The following is a 19,969-nucleotide window of genomic DNA, read 5'->3' as shown; positions in this document are numbered from 1 at the left end:
AGAAATATGCTTTAGTGTGAATTTAAACTTGAAAAGATAGATCTGAGAATCTGAAAATGAAACATTCTGCAGAAGCATGAAAAAACTTTTTAAGAAACAAAAATACTGCTACTTTCATTTTCACCTGTGCAATTTAAGTCAATTAAGTTAACCAACTATATACTGTTATACTGTTGCAAAACTACTAAAATTTTAACAATACTTTCTAAAGGTGAAACTACTAGTTTATGAAATCAGTATCACTTACGCTTGTCATAGCAACCCATGTGTGATCTTTTTAAAACATCAAATCAAGTTTTATCTCTGCTTAAAACTCTTTAGAATAAAATTCAAACTTCTTTCTGTGGCCTAAAGAGCCTTACATAAGCAGTGCCCTTACCTGCCCCTCTAATCTCAAAACAACTACTACCCTACCTCCCTAAACCCCTACCCTGCCAACAAACCATTCTATACCTTGAACACACAAGTTTTTCTCACTTAGGGCTTTTTACCTGGCATTCCATCTACCCTAAAAAGCTCTTCCCTGAGCTTCTGCTGGCTGAATTCTTCAACCATCAGGTCAGTCATCCTCTCCAAGTTTTCCCTGACCTTATGGAGAGCCACATTTCCTCTCTACTGCATCACTGTTTTTTCCTTCATAGTTTTTATTAACATAATCTGTGGTATCTTGCTGCTAACAGACCTTAGCTTTGTTGCTATCATCATTTCAAGTTATCATAACATTGTAGAAAATATCTTTAGTTCAAAACGCATGAATGATTTAGCCTCTTTCCACATGTTGCCGCTAATGACACTCCTTTTTCTCCTATCTCATCTCTGATAGTCTAAACATTCAGATGATTGAGGGTCACACCTTCAATTATTTTCCTACTGTGCAAGAGAATTATTATATACAACTAAGCTAAATCACAGATATGAGTCTTGTTAGTTCTGCATGCATTTTAAACAGACTTTTCCAGGTATTCCTAGCGGTCCACCCTTTGACTTAGAAATTTCTCCACTGGGACGTATAATTATAGATCTGGAATGGGCTTTTCCAAATCATCTAATTCAACCCCTTTGTTTCTCAAATGTAAAGATCATTCAGTCTTTTTTTCTTTAGAAAACTTTTTTTTTTGTCTCTCTCTTCTTTGCACTATACCATTCTTCAACACTTGTGCCATCTGACACAGTAACCACCAATTACATAGGGCTATCTGAATTTTAATTAAAATTCAGTGCCTCAATCACACCAATCAAATTTCAAGTGCTCAATAGCCAGACGCTGGTAATGATTTCTACACTACATAGCAGAGATTCGGACATCTCCATCATAGAAGAAAGATTGACTGGATATAGCTGCTCTGTAACAATACAACTACCCTTCTTGAGATTAGTCTCTATTCTGGCCCTGGTCCAAACAACCTAAATACTGGATTAGCCAAAAAGTTTGTTCAGGTTTTTCCATAAGATGTTATGAAAAACCCACACAAACTATCTGGTCAACCCAATACTTAAGAGAGCCCTTTCGGTCTTTGAGGGGATAAAGATGATCTGGACTCCCAATAAAAAACTTCTGCCTTCTGACATAGAAACCTCAGCCTCCCTGAAGATTACATAGACTTAATCTTAATCTCCCTATTAAGTAGAAACCTTATGAAAGGTTTCATTCACTCTTATCAAAGAATGAATCTTTTTAATGTCTAGAAAAGAATAAATAAATATTTCAAGGCAGAAATATATTTGGTATATCCAAAAAACAAGGTCAATGTGACTGAAGTAGAAGGGAAACAAGTAGGGAAAAAAGGTCAGAGAAGTAGCCAGGAGCCAAATCACAATGGGCCACCTTTCCCGTGTTTTATAACTTCATGAAGTAAGTTATATAATAATAGATATCTACAGCTGAATTAAAAGGAATCATTTCTCATCAAAGCAACAAATTAAATAATAAAGACTTATACTGTTGATAAACAAACCTAAAAATGTTCAAAATAGCAAGACAGTATTTTCTGAGAGGGGGAAAAAAGACAGTGATTCAGGAATTAATCTTAAAAATGCCAAAACATACCCAAACTCAAATTTCTAAAAAGCCCAATTCAAATTGATCAGATTGTTAAAGTAAAAAGCACTTTCCCCTCATGGACCATAACATAGGTCTCCAGTAGAACAATGGCCTGTAAAAATCCTAAAATCTTGCACTTCCAAGTTTCAAAAATCACTTCTAAAACTTGGATAAATTAACTATAATCATAAAGTTTACTGGTTCACTCTTTAATAACCCAGTACCACAAAGCTAAATACAACTTTCAATTAAAGTGAGTTTTGCATTTTGTCTTGGGTTTGTTTTTGCAGAAAAATGACTCTTCTTTTAAAATAAATGACCAGAGTCTTTTATATATACCAAGAACTCAGTAACAGCATGTCTTTTTTTTTAACACCACTTGGAAATCACAGAGGAGGCATTAAATTACACTTAGTTAACAAGAAACTATTTTTACCATGTTACATTTTCTCAGTATCAGACAAAAGCTTCTCTGAGATGTTTTTTTCCCATTACCAAGGTAGTAAATTATTTCATATTTTTCAAATGAATTTAGTCCTCCTGAACTGGGAAATACAGGTACCTAGACTCTCCAATTCCTCATGCTATCTATAATGCTGGGTTCCAGTAACTGATTTACTAATGAATAATAAACTTCAGTTCTCAAATTTAAATGAATCCCCAATTACTTCATAAGCAATTCCAAAATTACTTATTACTTCAATAAGCATTTCAGGTCAGTGACAACATGAGGAAAAAATTAGGTAGACATTTCAATCAAATCCTCACCATTTAAAAAATTGTATTTAAAAAAGAAATAGCGACTTGCCTGGTGGTCCAGTGGTTAAGACTCTGCGCTCCCAATGCAGAGAGTGCAGGTTCTGCCCCTGGTTGGGGAACTAAGACGCCACATGCTGGGTGACGCAACCAAAAAATAAAATAATAAAAATAAAATAGAAATAGTTTTCTAAGCTCTTTACAAAAAAAAAAAAAAGACTTAGCCGATTACACAGTTAAATGTTCACCCCTTTTAGAAGAGGGTGTATCATCTCATACTTACTGTAGTTAAGGGATTTGGAGTCGGTATGGGAAGCAAGCCTGCACCAGGCATCAGACTTGTCATGGTTGGAGCAGGAGCCAATAAAGAGAGAGCTTTTGCTTCCTCTGGGATTTTACCTGCAGAGGCAAGTTCCAAACATTACAGAAAGCAGAAACACCACACAACTTTACACTATGATTTTACAATTACCCTTGCACTTAAAAAATAATAATAATAAATGAATCTATCAGATCCATATAAAGAAATAAATAAGAACTTAAGTCTTTCCTTTTACCCTGCTCTACTAGGAAAAATAAAAGTGAGCAAAATTTCAAAGACTAACAATCTCATTAATGGAATATTATTTTAAAAATTGAATAATGTAGACAATTATTTAACACTTTGAGCTATGGGTCACCTGTACTGGAAACTTAATGTTCATGAACCAAACGATATCAAGCATGGACGCTTTTCCAGGACGGTGTTTTCGCGGTGATCGAAAGTTGTGTTACACATGACAACCGTTCGTGTTGGCTGCATCACTAATAGCACACAGAACATCAGATACAGAAAAGAAGAACATTTTTTAAAGTTTAATCCCCAGAAATGGCAAATAACCAAATTAGTCAAAAAAAAGAAAAAGAAAAAAACAAATATGTGCGAATTGAAATTTATTCCCGAGTGTCCCTATCCTGTTAATTTAAACTATCTACTTGTGATGCAAACAATTTTGATAATCTTCCAATAGGCTCCGTTTAATTTCAAGTAGACAGAAAAAAACAAAAGCTACTGCATGTAACCAGCTTCAATTGAAAAGGAATCCTACACCCATTCAGTTAACAAGGCATCTCACCAACAATGTCAGAGATGACCAAAAGAATCCAGTTCCAAAGAATATATACGCCTTGGGAAACTATCATTTTTGAAAATAACTAAAAAAACTTTCCTGAGTCTCAGGAAACTTCTTAAATTACTGACTTTTAGAACCAATTTACGTATACTTATCTGAAGAGGGGTGGTTAATGCCTAAATGTCTTCCTTATAATAAGCAGCTTAAGTGCCTAATAATAATAACAATAACATTAAAATAATCCTAGACACTAAGAAGAAATTCCTACAAGTAAAAAAATGAAAATTTACTCTGAATTAAGTCCATCAATTTGCCACATTTAATTACTGAATTCTAATCAATCAGTTTTGATAAAGACTATGACTTTCACATTTTTTTCTGCTTTCTCTTAACTCTAAAGAAAATTTCTAAGAAAAAGTGACTATACATAGCAATTTCAGAAGAACTACTCATACATAATTATGTGTTATTTGACCAAACATTTCTATTATGAATTCTTCAAAGTAATTTAAAACACTGTACAAAGTCACATCAAATTGCAACTAGCATATGGAGTAAATTTTCAAGAAAGCACAACACTGGGTTTCAGTGGTAAAATTCTACTTAATACAACCAGATGTGCAGGGATAAATCTCTAAAAAAACTTGTTGAATGCACTTCTAAACGTGGATGGAATTCAAGATGAATTTTTAAATTTGCTTTAAATAGTGGTTATATCTTATTCACAGGAATAGAAAAATTACACTTTCTTAGCTTTAGCAAATGTCTGTCTATTCTAAGTCTATATAACCTTAATTTACTAATTTCAAAAACAAACTCATTTTATTATTTCAGTAAATTCTGCATAAGCACAGATTTTAACATGCATAAAGATTAAAAGGTGGGAGAATCTTACTTGAAGGCATCAAATAATAATTTATTTTGTATTTATTAGTTACTAGCATTAAGACATGTATCTGTATACTCACATATATACTATACTATTTACATTGCTATCAAACCTATTTTATCTGTGAAAAGTTAAGTATTCTTTCTTTTTTAAATATTTGTAAAACCTGAACACATCTTGATAAATCAACTGAGATCCTAAGGTACAAATCCTATGCTTTACTACCCTAATTCATGCACCTAAAAAACAAAGAATTCCAATTTAGTAATGTCTCAATTTAAGATTACCTGTTGATTAAATAAGCAAAACTATACACACAAAACAGTGCAGAAAGACTATACCAACAAAAAAGGGTATTTAACCTAGGCCAAAAGTTGATTGAAGTCATTCATTTTTGGCTTAAAAATAGTTGTCAGTAGGATATCTGACTCTCACTGACTCTCACAACATAATGAACTATTTTAAGTATTAAGTCTAACTAAAATCACAATATTTATTATTCTTATTACCATTAAAGATAATCTAAAAGTCCCATTGCTTAATTTCCAAGATAAAATTCTACCAAATTTATCCTCCAAATACTATCAGAATGTATAAAAGCATAAAGCAAATTAAGTACTTAGCATTTTTCCCAAACTGTACTCATCAAAGACAACTGAGAGGAAAACAGTCTCTCTCATGCATCCTAATCTCAGAATCTATTTAGAAACAAGTAATCTCTGAACATTTTTCAACCAAAAATTCAAGCAAAGAAATACACACGCAAGTAAATATTCAACAGTTTCTCAAGTATTCATTCCCCACATAGGCAACTGAAAGTGTTTTGTTTCTAAATCAATGTTCTTTTCTATAATAAATATCATAAAAGTGAAAAGTCTCTTCTTGTTCTCTACCACCAGAATGTTATAAGAAATTTACTTATTTTCCTTGATGATTATGTATGCCTAAAATTCTAAGGGAGAAGGATGAAAATTCAAAGTTATTAGTTGGTCTTTATGAGAGTTGCAGATGTGGCAGAAAACTGCAAAAATGTTACACTGAGATAAAAAACGTGCTCCTAAATAAGAATCTCACCACTGTTTTAGTGTTTCGGGAACAAAATGTAACCGATCCGTTTATAAACACCAACTGAAACTAGCACTGAGCTTCATGAAACTGTATACTAATTTACTGTGAAAACTTATTTTATGTTGAGGATGAGTTCTACTAATCATCTCCCAATATAATTTGCAATGCAATGTTATGAACTCTTAATGGAATACCATTTACAAAGAACTGGAAAACCAGCTCACAAGTTAAAGTGAAAGAGATTTAACAAAACAAAACAAAACAAAACAAAAAAAAAGGGACAAAATAAAGAAAAAGAAATGAAATTAAAGTAAAACAATAAAAAACAGAGACAGGGCGTCCATCTTCTGCGGTTCAGACTCCGATCTCATTTCCCCAATGAAGGTTTCACTTGACGGCAGGTTTAGTGGCATGGCAAACAATGCCTAACTCAGGCAAGTGTAACAGGTCTGCCTTGGCCAGTCTAGTCATCTAATAATGCACAAATATCACATAGAGAAAACATACAAAACCAAATTAATAGTCAAAATCCATCTACCAGAAAATGTGGACATAAACTTATGACTGATGATTAGGTTGACACCCTATCTTTGACCTTATCTTTTTCTAAGTGTTAACATTTATAAAAAGAAATCTGAGATGCACGCAACAACAAAAAGAGGTCATATCTGGACGAGTATAATGAAAGTAAAACATTTTATTTTGAAGTGGCATGTTTTATTAACAATACCTAATGCTTAGTATGTATGGAACTATTACACATCCAACATTACTTAAACAGCTTAGGATCTTCTCACCATACTACCGTCTGAATTAAAAACAAACAAAAAACAGCAAATTGAAAGAAACTGAAAAAAAAGTCTTACAACTTTTTTCTATGGTTCTTTCACTTCTTTCATAATGCTGTTTCTATAACATCAAGGAAAGAATACAATCAGTGAAGTAAACAAAAGACTGCTTACAGCAAAGCAGTACATCTCCTCTTATAGAACTTACTCCACTGGAACTCCTTCCTTTGATTTATCTCAAATTTACTTCCCTATCTTTTTTAATACAATACATTATTACTTTGCTTGCAGTGCATAATGAGATCTTTTAGTAGCTCACTGTGACATTCTTCAGGTTCTATGAATTCATCTCTGTTGTACTAGTTCAATGAAAAATGTGTATCTGAATGTTTTTCCAATATCAATTTATAGGTTCGTGTTCTAAAATACAACTAAACTAGAATAAAAATATGAATTTTCATGTTCAAAAATAGCAAAATTTTGTCTCAAAATGTTAATACTAAAAATATTCAAGTCATTACAATAAATATGCAGTCAATTCTATCAAATAAAACAGACAAAAAAAGGAACCTCTATATGCCCATAATCTTGAACATTTACAACAAACAATGGTCACTTTTCAAATGTTTGAAAAATCCTATGGGAATACAGCAAGGTTCCAGCAGAGCCACACTAACAAAATTCTTCCTTCCAGTTCAAATAATAAGCTAAAATCACATAAGATCTGTGCTGCTGGTGGCATAATTTTTTGATACACTTAATATTCCCATTAATAAACCTTCTACTTATTTTTTCCCATGCAGTTTACTTGGTATGAAATTGGTATGAACTTGGTATGCAAACTAAACCATTACCAGCTTTTTTCTCACCTTGTTCTCCGATTTTAGGGTCGTTGTACGCTTACAGATTAGTAGATAAGAATAGATTTAAGCAAATAATTAACTTCAGTTCATTTTTATTCTCCCTACCCCACTCTAATCCCCAGGCATGGGAAAAACACTTTCAAATTTATCTGAGAAACTCCAGAAGGTCCTATTCTGGAACTTCAAAAATAACATCACTGTATCTGACTGTAATGTTTTTGACATCCCAGAACAGGCATTCTGAAATATGCAAAAAAACTTGAAAGTGCAGCAAACTGTTTACTATACACTATTTTAATGTTAGCCTGGTTTCTAAAAATGGTTTTAAAACATTACATATAAAAACTCATTAGACTGTTTCAGGTAAAAATTTTATGTTGTAAAACAGTTACCACAAGCCACCAGTGAAAATATATTTTAAAGACATTTAAATTATAATAACCAATTATAAAATCCACGTACATATGCTACAATCAGTGTTCTGAATAAAAGTTAATTACACACCAGAACTTTCAAATTCAGCACAGCCTATTATATGTTAGTGGCTCTGTAAACGTTAAGTTACTAAAAAAAATAAGCATTAATAATAATTAGCTCTTAAAGCAGGTTAAGTCATAAATTAATGAATTACTATAAGGCCTTTGGCCTTGTTACCCCTTCAAACAACTATTTCCTTGATTGATGCTTTGGAAAATTGTTTTCCATTGTTTTTCTTTAATTGCCATCACCACCCCCAACCCTGGCCCCACCCCCCCAACCCACCAGCAAAAGAAGTCAGTAAAATAAATTTCAGTTGCACAGCAAACAATTACAGTGAATAAGAAATAATGGTTTCATTAAAAAAGTAAATTACCTTAAGATGATACTGTAAACCTTAAAATATGAATATTTTTCTTTAACATAATCCACCTAACCCCCACTTAGCAAAATGTGTACACTGTTTTTATTTATAAAATTTCATTAGTATTGTATACACAAGGGCAAAGGATCACTTATTTACACATTTTAAATAATTTCCTCTACCAATTTAATTTCAGAAAGCTTGCTTTAAACTTGCAAATTAAATAGAATAAAACAAAGTAAACCAAAGAAGGCAAGCAATTAAAAAAAATTTTAATGTCTAGCTATAATATCTCAAATATACATAATAAAGTAACCATTTTCATATATTTTATTATTAGGTAAAATCCTTTCCATCTCCATATTTCATTCTTACCCACACATACCATATCTACTTGCCAATTTCTAGGAAAGCCAGTGGTAGTAATGGACAGGACAGAGATTAAAATAACTTAAAAAATCATATGAGATACCAACCTTCTGCACAAGGAACAACTATCAGAGCTCTGTCAATAAAAACCGTGTTAGTTAGATGCTGGGCCACACCAACACTTGATGGATCACGAAACTTAACATAACATACTTTGGAAGAAAAAGCAAGAGGTGCGTTGCTGCAAGATAAAAAGAAAAACAATTGGACTAATAAACATTAGGCTGGTTTTGTCATTTTCATTTACCATTTCTTTTTTAGATCTTTACATAGTCTTACATAATCAAGACAGGAATTTCTGCTGCTAAGGCATGAAATATCAGAACATAGTCTTTTAGATCTTTACATAGTCAACAGGAATTTTTGTTGCTAAGACATGAAATACCAGAACTTAGTCTTTTGATGGTGATTTGCTGCAAAGACTAAAGAGAAATCTAGACAGGCCTATAGCCCTGTTTGTTAAAAAATCTGAAACTTAACACATTCTTAATTTCAGTGAAATGTGAAAATAGCTGACTTAACCCAAGGATGTTTAATTGGGGCATCCACATCAATCAGCAAAATGTCTTTCAGAAAAAAAAGCCCCAATTCTCAAGACTTCAAATTTTGTAACTACTTCCAATCCTCCCTAACATGATTCCTGACATTTAAAATCATTAAAAGCTTCACAAACATCTAAAACAATCAGATAACCTGGAATTAAAATTAAGTTCTTTTGCATATACTAGACTACTTCAGATTAGGCAGCATTGTGGTTTTCCAGACAAACAATTTTTATATATCTTATAGGCAAAAGAGAATAGATTCTTACAAGTCCTACTAGATTTAATCTAGGCAAGACTACATTAAAAAGAAGCCAGACACAGCACAGATGAAAGCAATTTTTCCATAATATGAATCCATCATGTTAGAGTTCAAAATACACTATATCCTCATAAAGAATCATTTTCTCAACCTATCCATGCTGCTGCTGCTGCTAAGTCGCTTCAGTCATGTCCGACTCTGTGCGACCCCATAGACGGCAGCCCACCAGGGTCCCCCGTCCCTGGGATTCTCCAGGCAAGAACACTGGAGTGGGTTGCCATTTCCTTCTCCAATGCATGAAAGTGAAAAGTGAAAGTGAAGTCGCTCAGTCGTGTCCGACTCGTAGCGACCCCATGGACTGCAGCATACCAGGCTCTTCCGTCCATGGGATTTTCCAGGCAAAAGTACTGGAGTGGGGTGCCACTGCCTTCTCCGATAACTGTGTTCAATTAAAATCTGTAATTGTCTTTAGCAAGTGAAAAAAGGCACAACCTAGATATACAGCTAATGTTTAACATAAATGTACAATCCTTGAAAACATTCATTCTGTCACACTAAAAAAGTAAGATCATTCGAAAAATACTAAATATGACTTGGGCAATAACAGTAATTTACTTTAGTTGACAAAACAGGTCAAGGAAGTTGACTACAATCTAGACCTAGTAAAAGGCAAGATGAGATTTAAAGTCTAATTATCTAATTCCAAATCTCATGTAACCTTAATCATTCAGTTAATCAAGAACTTTAAAGCCACTTTAATGTACTATCTAATTTGTAATTCCATAAATATCCACCGATTCTTAAAATTAAAAACTAAACATAGCAAAAAATCCACTTTGATAATGGCTAAATGTAGTTATGATATTAACCAAACACTAAGATAAAATATATCTGCATTTAGAACTTGAAACTATATGTTGATATATTATTATTAACATAACTTAATCAGGCTAATTAAAGCCACTAAAATAAAAATAAAACTCTGCCTCTTTTTCACCCAACTGAATTCAATTCTTTGCTGCCTAAAGCCATCCAATTCAAGCTTCAAGCCAGTCCTTTCCAACCTCCCCCTACTCAGCACATAAGAGAAGCACCGTATGTATTTGTCATGAGATAAACTCATCTGTGGGCTTCCCTGGTGGTGCAGTGGTAAAAAACCTGCCTGCCAAAGCAGGAGATATGGGATGCATCCCTGGGTTGGGAAGATACCTGGAGAAGGGAATGACAACCTACTCCAGTATTTTTGCCTGGGAAATCCCATGGGCAGAGGAACATGCTGGGCTATAGTCCATGAGGTCACAGAAGAGTCAAACGTGACTTAATGACTAAACCGCAACAACAAATACATCTGCATCCAGACTTAACTCACCTCTGTATTACCAAATCACCAATTTAGGCCTAAGAGCTCTAAATTCCTATATCTAAGTGCCTGCTGGAATACTGCATGGTGATGGTCACAGGGCCCACCACTGAACTTATTCTTAAATTCATCATCTTCCTCTATACCAATCCAGCACTTTGTCCTAATTTCATATCTCAGTTAAGGATACTACCACATCACCTAAGTCAGAAATCTGGGAGTGACTAATGTGACCATCATTAGTACTGTTCACCAAATATTTCCAAATTTCCTTCTGGCTACATAATAAAATTCTATTTCTTTTTTTCCTTGAAGTTAGGTATAGCTGTGCAACTTGGTCAATTAAATATGAGCAGAACTGAAATGTATTCCTATTCAGAAGCTTTAAGGGTCATTGCTCTATTCTTTTTTTTTTTTTTTAATTTTTTTTTTTTTTTTAAGTCTTCTCTTGTGTTGTTGGAGGAGGGTGTTTGCTATGATCGCTCTATTCTGTCCCTCTGCCACAGTGACCAACAACATCAAAGAGATGGGTGGCTGATACATCAGCTTCATTACCAACCCCATCAATTTAGTATAAGAAATAATCTTCTGTTTTTATTAAACTGAGATTTATGGGTTGTTTCCATCCTTGATCCTTCTTCCTTCTTTTTCATCCAATTGGTCTTTATATCCTATGAAAATGGCCTCCCAAATATTTGTCACATTAATTCTTAAAACTCAACATTCCAAAAACTACGATCATGGCTTCCAGTCCCATCACTTTCTGGCAAATACATGGGGACACAATGGAAACAGTGACAGACTATTTTCTTGGACTCCAAAATCACTGTGGACAGTGACTGCAGCCATGAAATTAAAAGACTTGCTTCCTGGAAGAAAAGCTATGACAAACCTAGACAGCATATCAAAAAGCAGAGACATCACTTTGCCAACAAATATTCGTCTAGTCAAAACTATGGTTTTTTCCAGTAGTCATGTACGGATGTGAGAGTTGGATCACAAAGAAGGTCGAGCGCCGAAGAATTGATGCTTTCAAACTGTGGTGCTGGAGAAGATGCTTGAGAGTCCCCTGGACAGCAAGGATATCAAACCAGTCAATCCTAAAGGAAATTAACTCTGAATATTCTTTGGAAGGACTGATGCTGAGGTTCCAATACTCTGGCCACCTGATGCGAAGAGCCGACTCTGGAAAAGGCCCCGATGCTGGGAAAGACTGAGGGCAGGAGGTAAAGGGGGGCGACAGAGGGTGAGATGGTTGGATGGCATCACAGACTCAACAGACATGAATCTGAGCAAACTTCAGGAGTAGTCAAGGACAGGGAAGCCTGGTGTGCTGCAGTCCATGGGGCTGCAAAGAGTCAAAATTCTTTCAATACTCTCCTTATCAATGCCTTCATTCAAGTCCTTATCATTTCTCACTGGGATTACTAACCAATCACACTGCCTCTAATCTCAACTCTATTTAACAATCTTCCACAAAAGCTGTTAGAATAATCTTTCTAAACCCTAAATTTCTTCATGTCATGCTTAAATTTCCTCAGAGACACCCTTCTTTTCTTGCCTCATCATTTTAAAAATGCAGGCATAAAAATACTTGCTGTCCCCAAGCACCAACAAAGCTGCCTTTGTGCCTGCTGTTTCACTTGGCTATGATGTGCTCTCACTCCCCTTCCACTTTTCTTCAAGGCTCAAGTTTCGAAGTCTTCTGGAAAGTCATTTTAAAATATCAAAGTAACTAAGTACCCTCTTACATGAGCTACCAAGACATCCTATATATTTTCAGCAGTTCCCTTATGTGAAACCCCAAACAGACCTAGCAAGCTTTAAGACACAACTGATCAGTCACATGGCACAAGGGCCCATTTCACTGGCTAACCCCAAACCTATAATTTGGGAGGCCTGACCAAATGAACTTGAACAGTAACATTCTCTCTCTCGGGCTGGAAAGTTATTTGGAGTGTGGGTCTGGGCCAGCTGCCAGATGAGTGAGTACAGAACAGGTCTGCAGAGTAACTGAGCAGATACACAGAAACAACCAAGCTGACAATAAATCCTGACAGGAATAAGCAGACAGTTGCCTTGGATGCTGATACCTTTCTGGTTCCCATTACCAGTTTCCATGAGGCCTAGTCTGTATTTTACTACTTACGGAAATCATCTTTTTAACAATGTCTCTTTCTGAGCTAGATTAGTAACACCTTCTGTCCTTGGCAGTCCCCCCCTCCAAAAAAAAATCTATGATTACAAGGAGCTGTGAAGGCCCTAGCAATTGCAACAAGTATAATCTCTTTTAGCACTTGAAGAAACTAACAAGCCACCACTGAAACTGTATTTCGTAAATTGACAGATCCTTCTGTTAAAGAATGGAAACCTAAATCATCACTGTTGTCAACTACGAACAATTCCAAATACCCCTACTTGAAACATATCATTTCAAATTTAAAACACCCACAGGAATAAGAAATGTGGGACTGGTTAATAAACCATATGCTATGGACACTTAAGAAGCCCAAAACCTGGTTAAAAGATGCCAGTCTGTTCTGAACAGCATTACCGTAAAAGAATGGATCCTAGTGCTAAAAGCAATTTTCTTCACCATCTCCAATTACCTTCCTTAAATGGAGTAAAATCAACACAGTATCTACTTTATAAAAATGTAAGTGAAAGTGAAGTCGCTCAGTCGTGTCTGACTCTTCCAGACCCCATGGACTGGAGCCTACCAGGCTCCTCCGTCCATGGGATTTTCCAGGCAAGAGTACTGGAGTGGGATACCATCGCAAAAATGTAAACATACAAGCTTTTCAGAAGAAGTAGTAACACTACTTTATTTTGAATATTATAAGCTAAAAAGATACAGCGTGTGTACATGCTCAATCATTTGAGTCATGTCTGACTCTGTGACCCTATGGACCATAGCTCACCAGCCTCCTCTGTCCATGGGATTCTCCAAGCAAGAATACTGGAGGGGGTTGCCATGCACTCCTCCGCGGACCTTCCCAACCCCAGGGAACGAACCTAAGTCTTCTGTGTCACCTGCATTGCAGGCAGATTCTTTACCCACTGAGCCACCTGGGAAGCCAAAAATGATACAGTGGCAAGCCTAAATACAGATATCTCAGCAAACAACTTTGTATTTATATTTATAAATGAATATATTTCCAAACGGAGAAGGCAATGGCACCCCACTCCAGTACTCTTGCCTGGAAAATCCCATGGACGGAGGAGCCTGGTAGGCTGCAGTCCATGGGGTCACGCGAAGAGTGAGACACAACTGAGTGACTTCACTTTCACGCACTGTAGAAGGAAATGGCAACCCACTCCAGTGTTCTTGCCTGGAGAATCCCAGGGACGGTGGAGCCTGGTGGGCTGCCGTCTGTGGGGTCACAGAGTCAGACACGACTGAAGTGACTCAGCAGCAGCAGCAGCAGCTTTCCAAATCTTATATTTAGATCTTTCTCTCTAGTATATCCTATGCTGTTAAGTAAGGTTTACTTTTTTTAAAATTAAATATGATTATCATTTCAAATGTAATCCTGAACTATAGTTTTAATTTTTAAAAGGTCTAAACATATTTCTCTAAAGAAAGTAACAGTACTCAAATATAGCAGATTTTACACTGACCTCATTTGTTAAATCACGTTTTGTTTTTTTAAATAAAAACCTTCTACAATTACTTTTCAAAAAAAAACAATCAGAATTTTTCACTGAGAGTTTAATGCAAAAGTCACAGAACCAACTTTCTGAGCATCAGTTAAATTTCTTGGCCCCTGACTGGTCACCTGGACTCCCAGGTGGCGCAGCGGTAAAAAACCTGCTTGGCAATGCAGGAGCTGCAGGAGACTCAGGTCCAAGCCCTGGGCCAGGAGCCCCTGGAACAGGAAACGGCACACACTCCAGCCTTCTCGCCTGGGAAATTCCATGGACAGAGCTGGGGTGACAGTCCATGGGATGGCAAAGACGCAGACACGACTAAGCATGCACACACAGAACTGGTTATTTAATTTTTCACTAAACATGGTGATAGCACTGTACAATCTTTAAAAAAAAAATGTGTTAACACTATGATTTCCCAACACTTTATTATATTTCTAGATGTCCTCTGAGAATCTATCAAAAAAGATATAATGCAAAGCATGGATAAAGTATGTAGTTTTACGTATGAAAATATTAACTGATACATAACAATTTCTCAACAGGTCTCCAGTGATACTCTGGATGGCACAATTCTCCTTTCTGTAAGATTTCCTATGATTTACTGACACCCACTTAAATGCCAGAGGCCCTCCAATCACTGTGGACCATCAAAAATACACATTTTCAAATACTTCCAGCTAAAACCCAATGAGAGAATTTCAAACACACACATACACACTTGAGACTTTACATATTATTACAATAAATAAAACACAGCAATATGAAAAATGCTTACTATGGGCTGAGTAAAAAAGTTGACAGCAACAGTATATATATATTCTTTTGACTACACTAGATTAAGATAAAGGATTCCCCGATAGCTCAATTGGTAAAGAATCCGCCTGCAATGCAAGAGACCCTGGTTCAATTCCTGGGTCAGGAAGATCTGCTGGAGAAGGGATAGGCTACCCACTCCAGTCTTCCTGGCCTTCCCTGGTGGCTCAGCTGGTAAAGAATCCACCTGCAATGCGGGAAACCTGGGTTGGATCCCTGGGTTGTGAAGATCCCCTGGCGAAGAGAAAGGCTACCCACTCCAGTATTCTGGCCTGGAGAATTCCATGGACTGGGACTCACACAGTCCATGGGGTCACAAAGAGTCAGACAAGACTGAGCGACTTTCACTCAACTCATCATATTAAGATAAATGCATATAAAAGGGACTGAAGGGAAACACATGGAAATGGAGAAAGGCTTTGATAGGGCCCTAGGGTCACTGGCAGTGTTCCATTGTCTCTATTTTTCATAATGTGATTATACAGGTTATACTTTTAGCTATTTGACAGCTTTTACCTTATCAGTGCTTTTGAAGACCAGAGAAGTAAAGAAAACCCACAAGCCAAAAAAAATCAACACGGGGTTGATGATAGAAATGTGGCTAGGTTACCCTATAGGTATTATGCACTTGAGGGGGCATAGGAGAACTTCTAGGGTGCAGAGACTCCTATCCACGTGCTGGATGTGTTCACTTTGTGAAAATTCATCAAGCTGTATACCCTTACCCATGCACTTTTCTACACATTATACCTCTATAAAAAGCTTACTGAAAAAAAGATAAAAATTTCTTAGCATTGTAAATAGGCTTTCAAGATGTATGAGATTCATTTGTACTAAACAGTACTAAATTGTACTAAAGTTAAAAGTCTGCATATTTGTCATCTAGCAGCACAAATAAGAATTTTTAATATTTACAATGAATGTCTACTCCAATTCTTAAATGTTTAAATAGAAATTGAATTACGGCCTCATGCCAAAAAAAGAAAATTTAATTTAAAATCTGAATTTTTGTATTAGCAATTGCATCCTTAAAATGTAAATGAGAAATTATTCACACAGTCTATTAAAGAAATATAGTTCCAAATTTAAAACAAATCAATTTCTACTCAGCTTTCAAAGATTAATCATAAAATACCGTTTCCACAATACTGAAAAAAGAATTCTGTCTTCAAAACACCTACTACTACTGCATATGTATACATTTCAGCCCAAATTTGCAAAAAGAATGTAAGGACCAGCTTATGACAACTTAACTACAGAGCAAACAGAAAACACACCACTAGGAAAGCATGTTAATACTTGTGAAAAACAGGAATAGGAACTGCAAATATAGAATAACTGGTCAAAGACTTTGCCTGGCCTAGATGTATTACATTTATGCTACAATTTTGCAAAATGCATTACAGCTGGTGACACAGTAACTCTGTTTCAATGCACTGTTTAAGTAACCAGCTTTTTTATTCTCTTACACTTTTGAACTCCAAGCAACTAACACCTGATACAAAATAGCCCATTTTACTAAATGGCAGATAACTGGCAGCATATTGCCACAAAAAAGCATTTTTCAACCATGTGAGTGGTGTTATGTTCGCAATGAAGAACATTCTGTGATATATTTCTTCTGCCCATAAGACACATTATCACAACCTTGAAAGCAAGGTTAGCTTACAAAGGTTTTATGTACAGAATACTTTACTATTTGATTCCAATTCGTTCAGAATACAGCAACCCTCCAAACAGTTCTCAATTATTCAGAAATGTTCTGAGTGTTGAAATGAAGAGAAAGCTTAAAGCACTTTCAAAAGTTATATAAGATCGCCAAAGCTATATGCGTGACAAGTCAATAAAGATGTATGTGCACCCACTTATGAACTATTTTTGGCAAAACTGTATTACTGAATCTATCCATGTGGAAACAATTTATATAGCCAAGATGAATCATTTTACAACACAAATTACAAGACAAAATATCAATATCATGAAAAACTTTTAAAAAGATGATTGGGGAAAAAGAGCGGTGTGAGGGGGTAGAGGGGGGAGTAGTCCTAGATTAAAGAAAATAATCAAATGTACTGAGTGACCTCTTGATTATCTCTAAATCAGAAAAAGCAAATGGAGAAAAGGCGTCAGACTAACTGAAAAAATTTAGATGTTATATATTGTCAATGTCAAATTTCTTGGATACATTAACAGTACTGTGGTAAAGTAGGTCATATACATAAGAGATTCTCATTTACTTGCTGAGGAGTGAACAGTCAAGGGATGTGGGTGGGTGTGTGCGTGTATGTATGTAAAAGTGGGTAGTGGGAGACAGAAATCTGTGGCTAACTATAAATACAGATGAAGGGAACATGGGAGTTATTCTTTCAGCATTTCTGTATGCATGAAATACTTTGAAACAAAAATGAGAAGAAAAACTTAAGTAAAATTTAAAAATCCAAACACCAACTTTTATCACTATCTATGCAGTAGCAATGCGGTATAGTTAGAGAAAACTAAAGGAAAACAGATCTACATGCATCCCTATGAAATACCCCCAAAAAAAATCAAAACACAATTTTTTTAATAAGAGAAATCTTAGGCAACTACTATCCCTTTCTTCAAAAGATTTTGACAAAATGAACAAAACACTGAGAAATTTTCATATTCTGGACACTAGTTTTTAAAAGTTTATGCCCGTAAGAAAATAAACAACCCTGAAACCTCTTAGGAATTTTGTGAGCTGGTACTACCGTAGAATGGGAATCTTACGTCAAAGTACACTACCTGGGAAGCGTCTGAGAACAGTGAATGCCATCCCAAATCTGGACTTCTAGAAGTATACAGCAGGAATAATCCCGCACAGATTACTGTTTTTTCTGAAAGGGTTAGGTCAGTGTGACCTTCTAGGAGGAAATTTTAATCCGATGCCAAAACGGTGAACAGACATGAATCTTTTAACATGGATGGGCTCGGTTAGATTAACCTCTGAAGATGCTAAATTTGTGAACACAGGCCTAGGATCAACTATAACCCTAATTCTATTTGTCATGAGCCGCAGGCTTCCCTGTCAGCAACAACGGCCCGACACTGAGGCCCTAAGAATCGGACAGTTCCTCAGGCGCAGTCTCCGCGCTTTTCCATTGCAAAAACCCCATCGGGCGCTTGCCATGAGGACTATTCCGGGCCCACCTGCGGCCATCTTAAGTTAGGGAAAAAAACGGGGGAGGCCCGGCACTGAATTCGAGGACTCGGCGACGACCACTGGCCAGGAGGCACGAAAAGGCAACCCCTCTAAGTCCTTTGTGAGGATTCTGTGCAAAGATTAACCTCCGAAAGTCGACTAACAAGGAAAAGAGAAGCCGGGGGCTGGGGCCGCGGTGCCCCAATCAAACATGGGCACCAAGGGAAACCCGGTGGTCACGTGACGGGGCAGCGCGCCCCCGTCCGCGCTCTCCCCCTCGCCTGGGTTCCCGAGGTCTCGCTCGGGCCCGCGCCCCTCCCCCAGTCGAGCTCGAGGACTTACTCGGGCGGGTAGAGCCGCAGCTCCTCGATTTCTCCTAGGAAGGAAAAAAGCGTCCGCATCTGCTCGCTCGTCACCGCAGAGGACAGATTTGTCACCTGAATCACCGCCGTAGGGGTGAGGCCGAAGCCTAAGCCCAAGCCGAAGCTGCCGGCGCTGTTCATCCTGATCCGCGCTGCCGCTGCCTCCCTCCCCAACGTCTACAACGCGTCAGCGACGGAGCCGGGAAAGCGGAGATCGCGCGGCCGCGAGCGCGCTCCCGCGGGCGAATTCACGGCAACCGGCAGGTCTAGCCGCCCATTTCACAACTCCCCTGCTCTCCGGGCTGCGCGCGCCAGCCGGAAGCGTCGCCCTGGCAACCCGGCGGGTCTCGCGAGGCTGCTGCCTGGGGCGCCCGGGTGTGTAAGGCTGTTGGTCCTGCTGCATTTCTGCCCGCCAAGCTTTTGATTGAGGGTTTCCCCGGTTACGACTCCATCAAATTCTTGTGCTCCTGTAAACACAAGAGACCCACCTCTTTCCAGTCTTTATGGTAGCTAAGACTGGGAAGTCAAGAGGCCTGCTGGTGCAAACCTGTTAAAAAGGGATGACTCTCGAGCATCGCAGTTAACTAACTTGGCTGAACTATAACGTGTCAGTATTATATTCACGCAGCTCCTCCTTCCCGCCAATATAAAAAAAAACAAATTGACCGGCGTCCTAGTCATAAAAAACTTTTTTATGAAAGTTTTACGAAACATGTAAATTTAGACGGAATTAAGGAAGAAGGCAGTATGATGAAGGCTATGCGGTTGTCGTTGGTACCATTTTTTAGCTCATTCCGAGTGTTATGTATCGGACAGCCACGAAAACATTAAGGACAGTTACATAAGATCCACACAGACTTTGCAACCTAACGAGACACAAGTAACAGTAGTATGTGAAAATAGGGCAGCTGTTCCCAAAATGCCATCCGCAAAACCTGGAAGGTCCTCGGGGGCCTTTTCAGTGAATCTGTAAGGTCAAAAGCATTTTCACGATATGAAGACTTTATTTCCTTCACTTAGTTGAGA

At 37.0% G+C, this 19,969-nt stretch overlaps 1 protein-coding gene across 5 annotated transcripts in view; it reads right to left on the bottom strand.

The window, feature by feature from the left end:
* Nucleotides 1–19,282, bottom strand: part of SREK1 (splicing regulatory glutamic acid and lysine rich protein 1) — a 43,868-nt gene extending 24,586 nt beyond the window's left edge. For 2 of the 5 annotated variants that reach the window (XM_040262633.1, XM_040262635.1), the window contains exons 1-4: nt 18,924–19,144; nt 8,835–8,968; nt 3,478–6,337; nt 3,081–3,196 (exon numbers count right to left, since the gene is read on the bottom strand). In XM_040262633.1, coding sequence (XP_040118567.1) covers nt 3,081–3,143 — 63 coding nt within the window. In that variant the 5' untranslated portion in view covers nt 3,144–3,196; nt 3,478–6,337; nt 8,835–8,968; nt 18,924–19,144. Of the gene's footprint in view, nt 1–3,080; nt 3,197–3,477; nt 6,338–8,834; nt 8,969–18,923 lie in introns of all 5 variants that reach the window. The other 3 variants (XM_040262634.1, XM_040262632.1, XM_040262636.1) reach the window with 3 other exon arrangements.
* Nucleotides 19,283–19,969: the final 687 nt, after the last annotated feature.

Source organism: Oryx dammah, unplaced genomic scaffold (assembly GCF_014754425.2).
Source record: "Oryx dammah isolate SB20612 unplaced genomic scaffold, SCBI_Odam_1.1 HiC_scaffold_20, whole genome shotgun sequence".
Lineage (NCBI taxonomy): Eukaryota > Metazoa > Chordata > Mammalia > Artiodactyla > Bovidae > Oryx > Oryx dammah.
The sequence above is the reverse complement of the archived record's forward strand: the minus strand, read 5'-3'. Positions and strand labels throughout refer to the sequence as shown.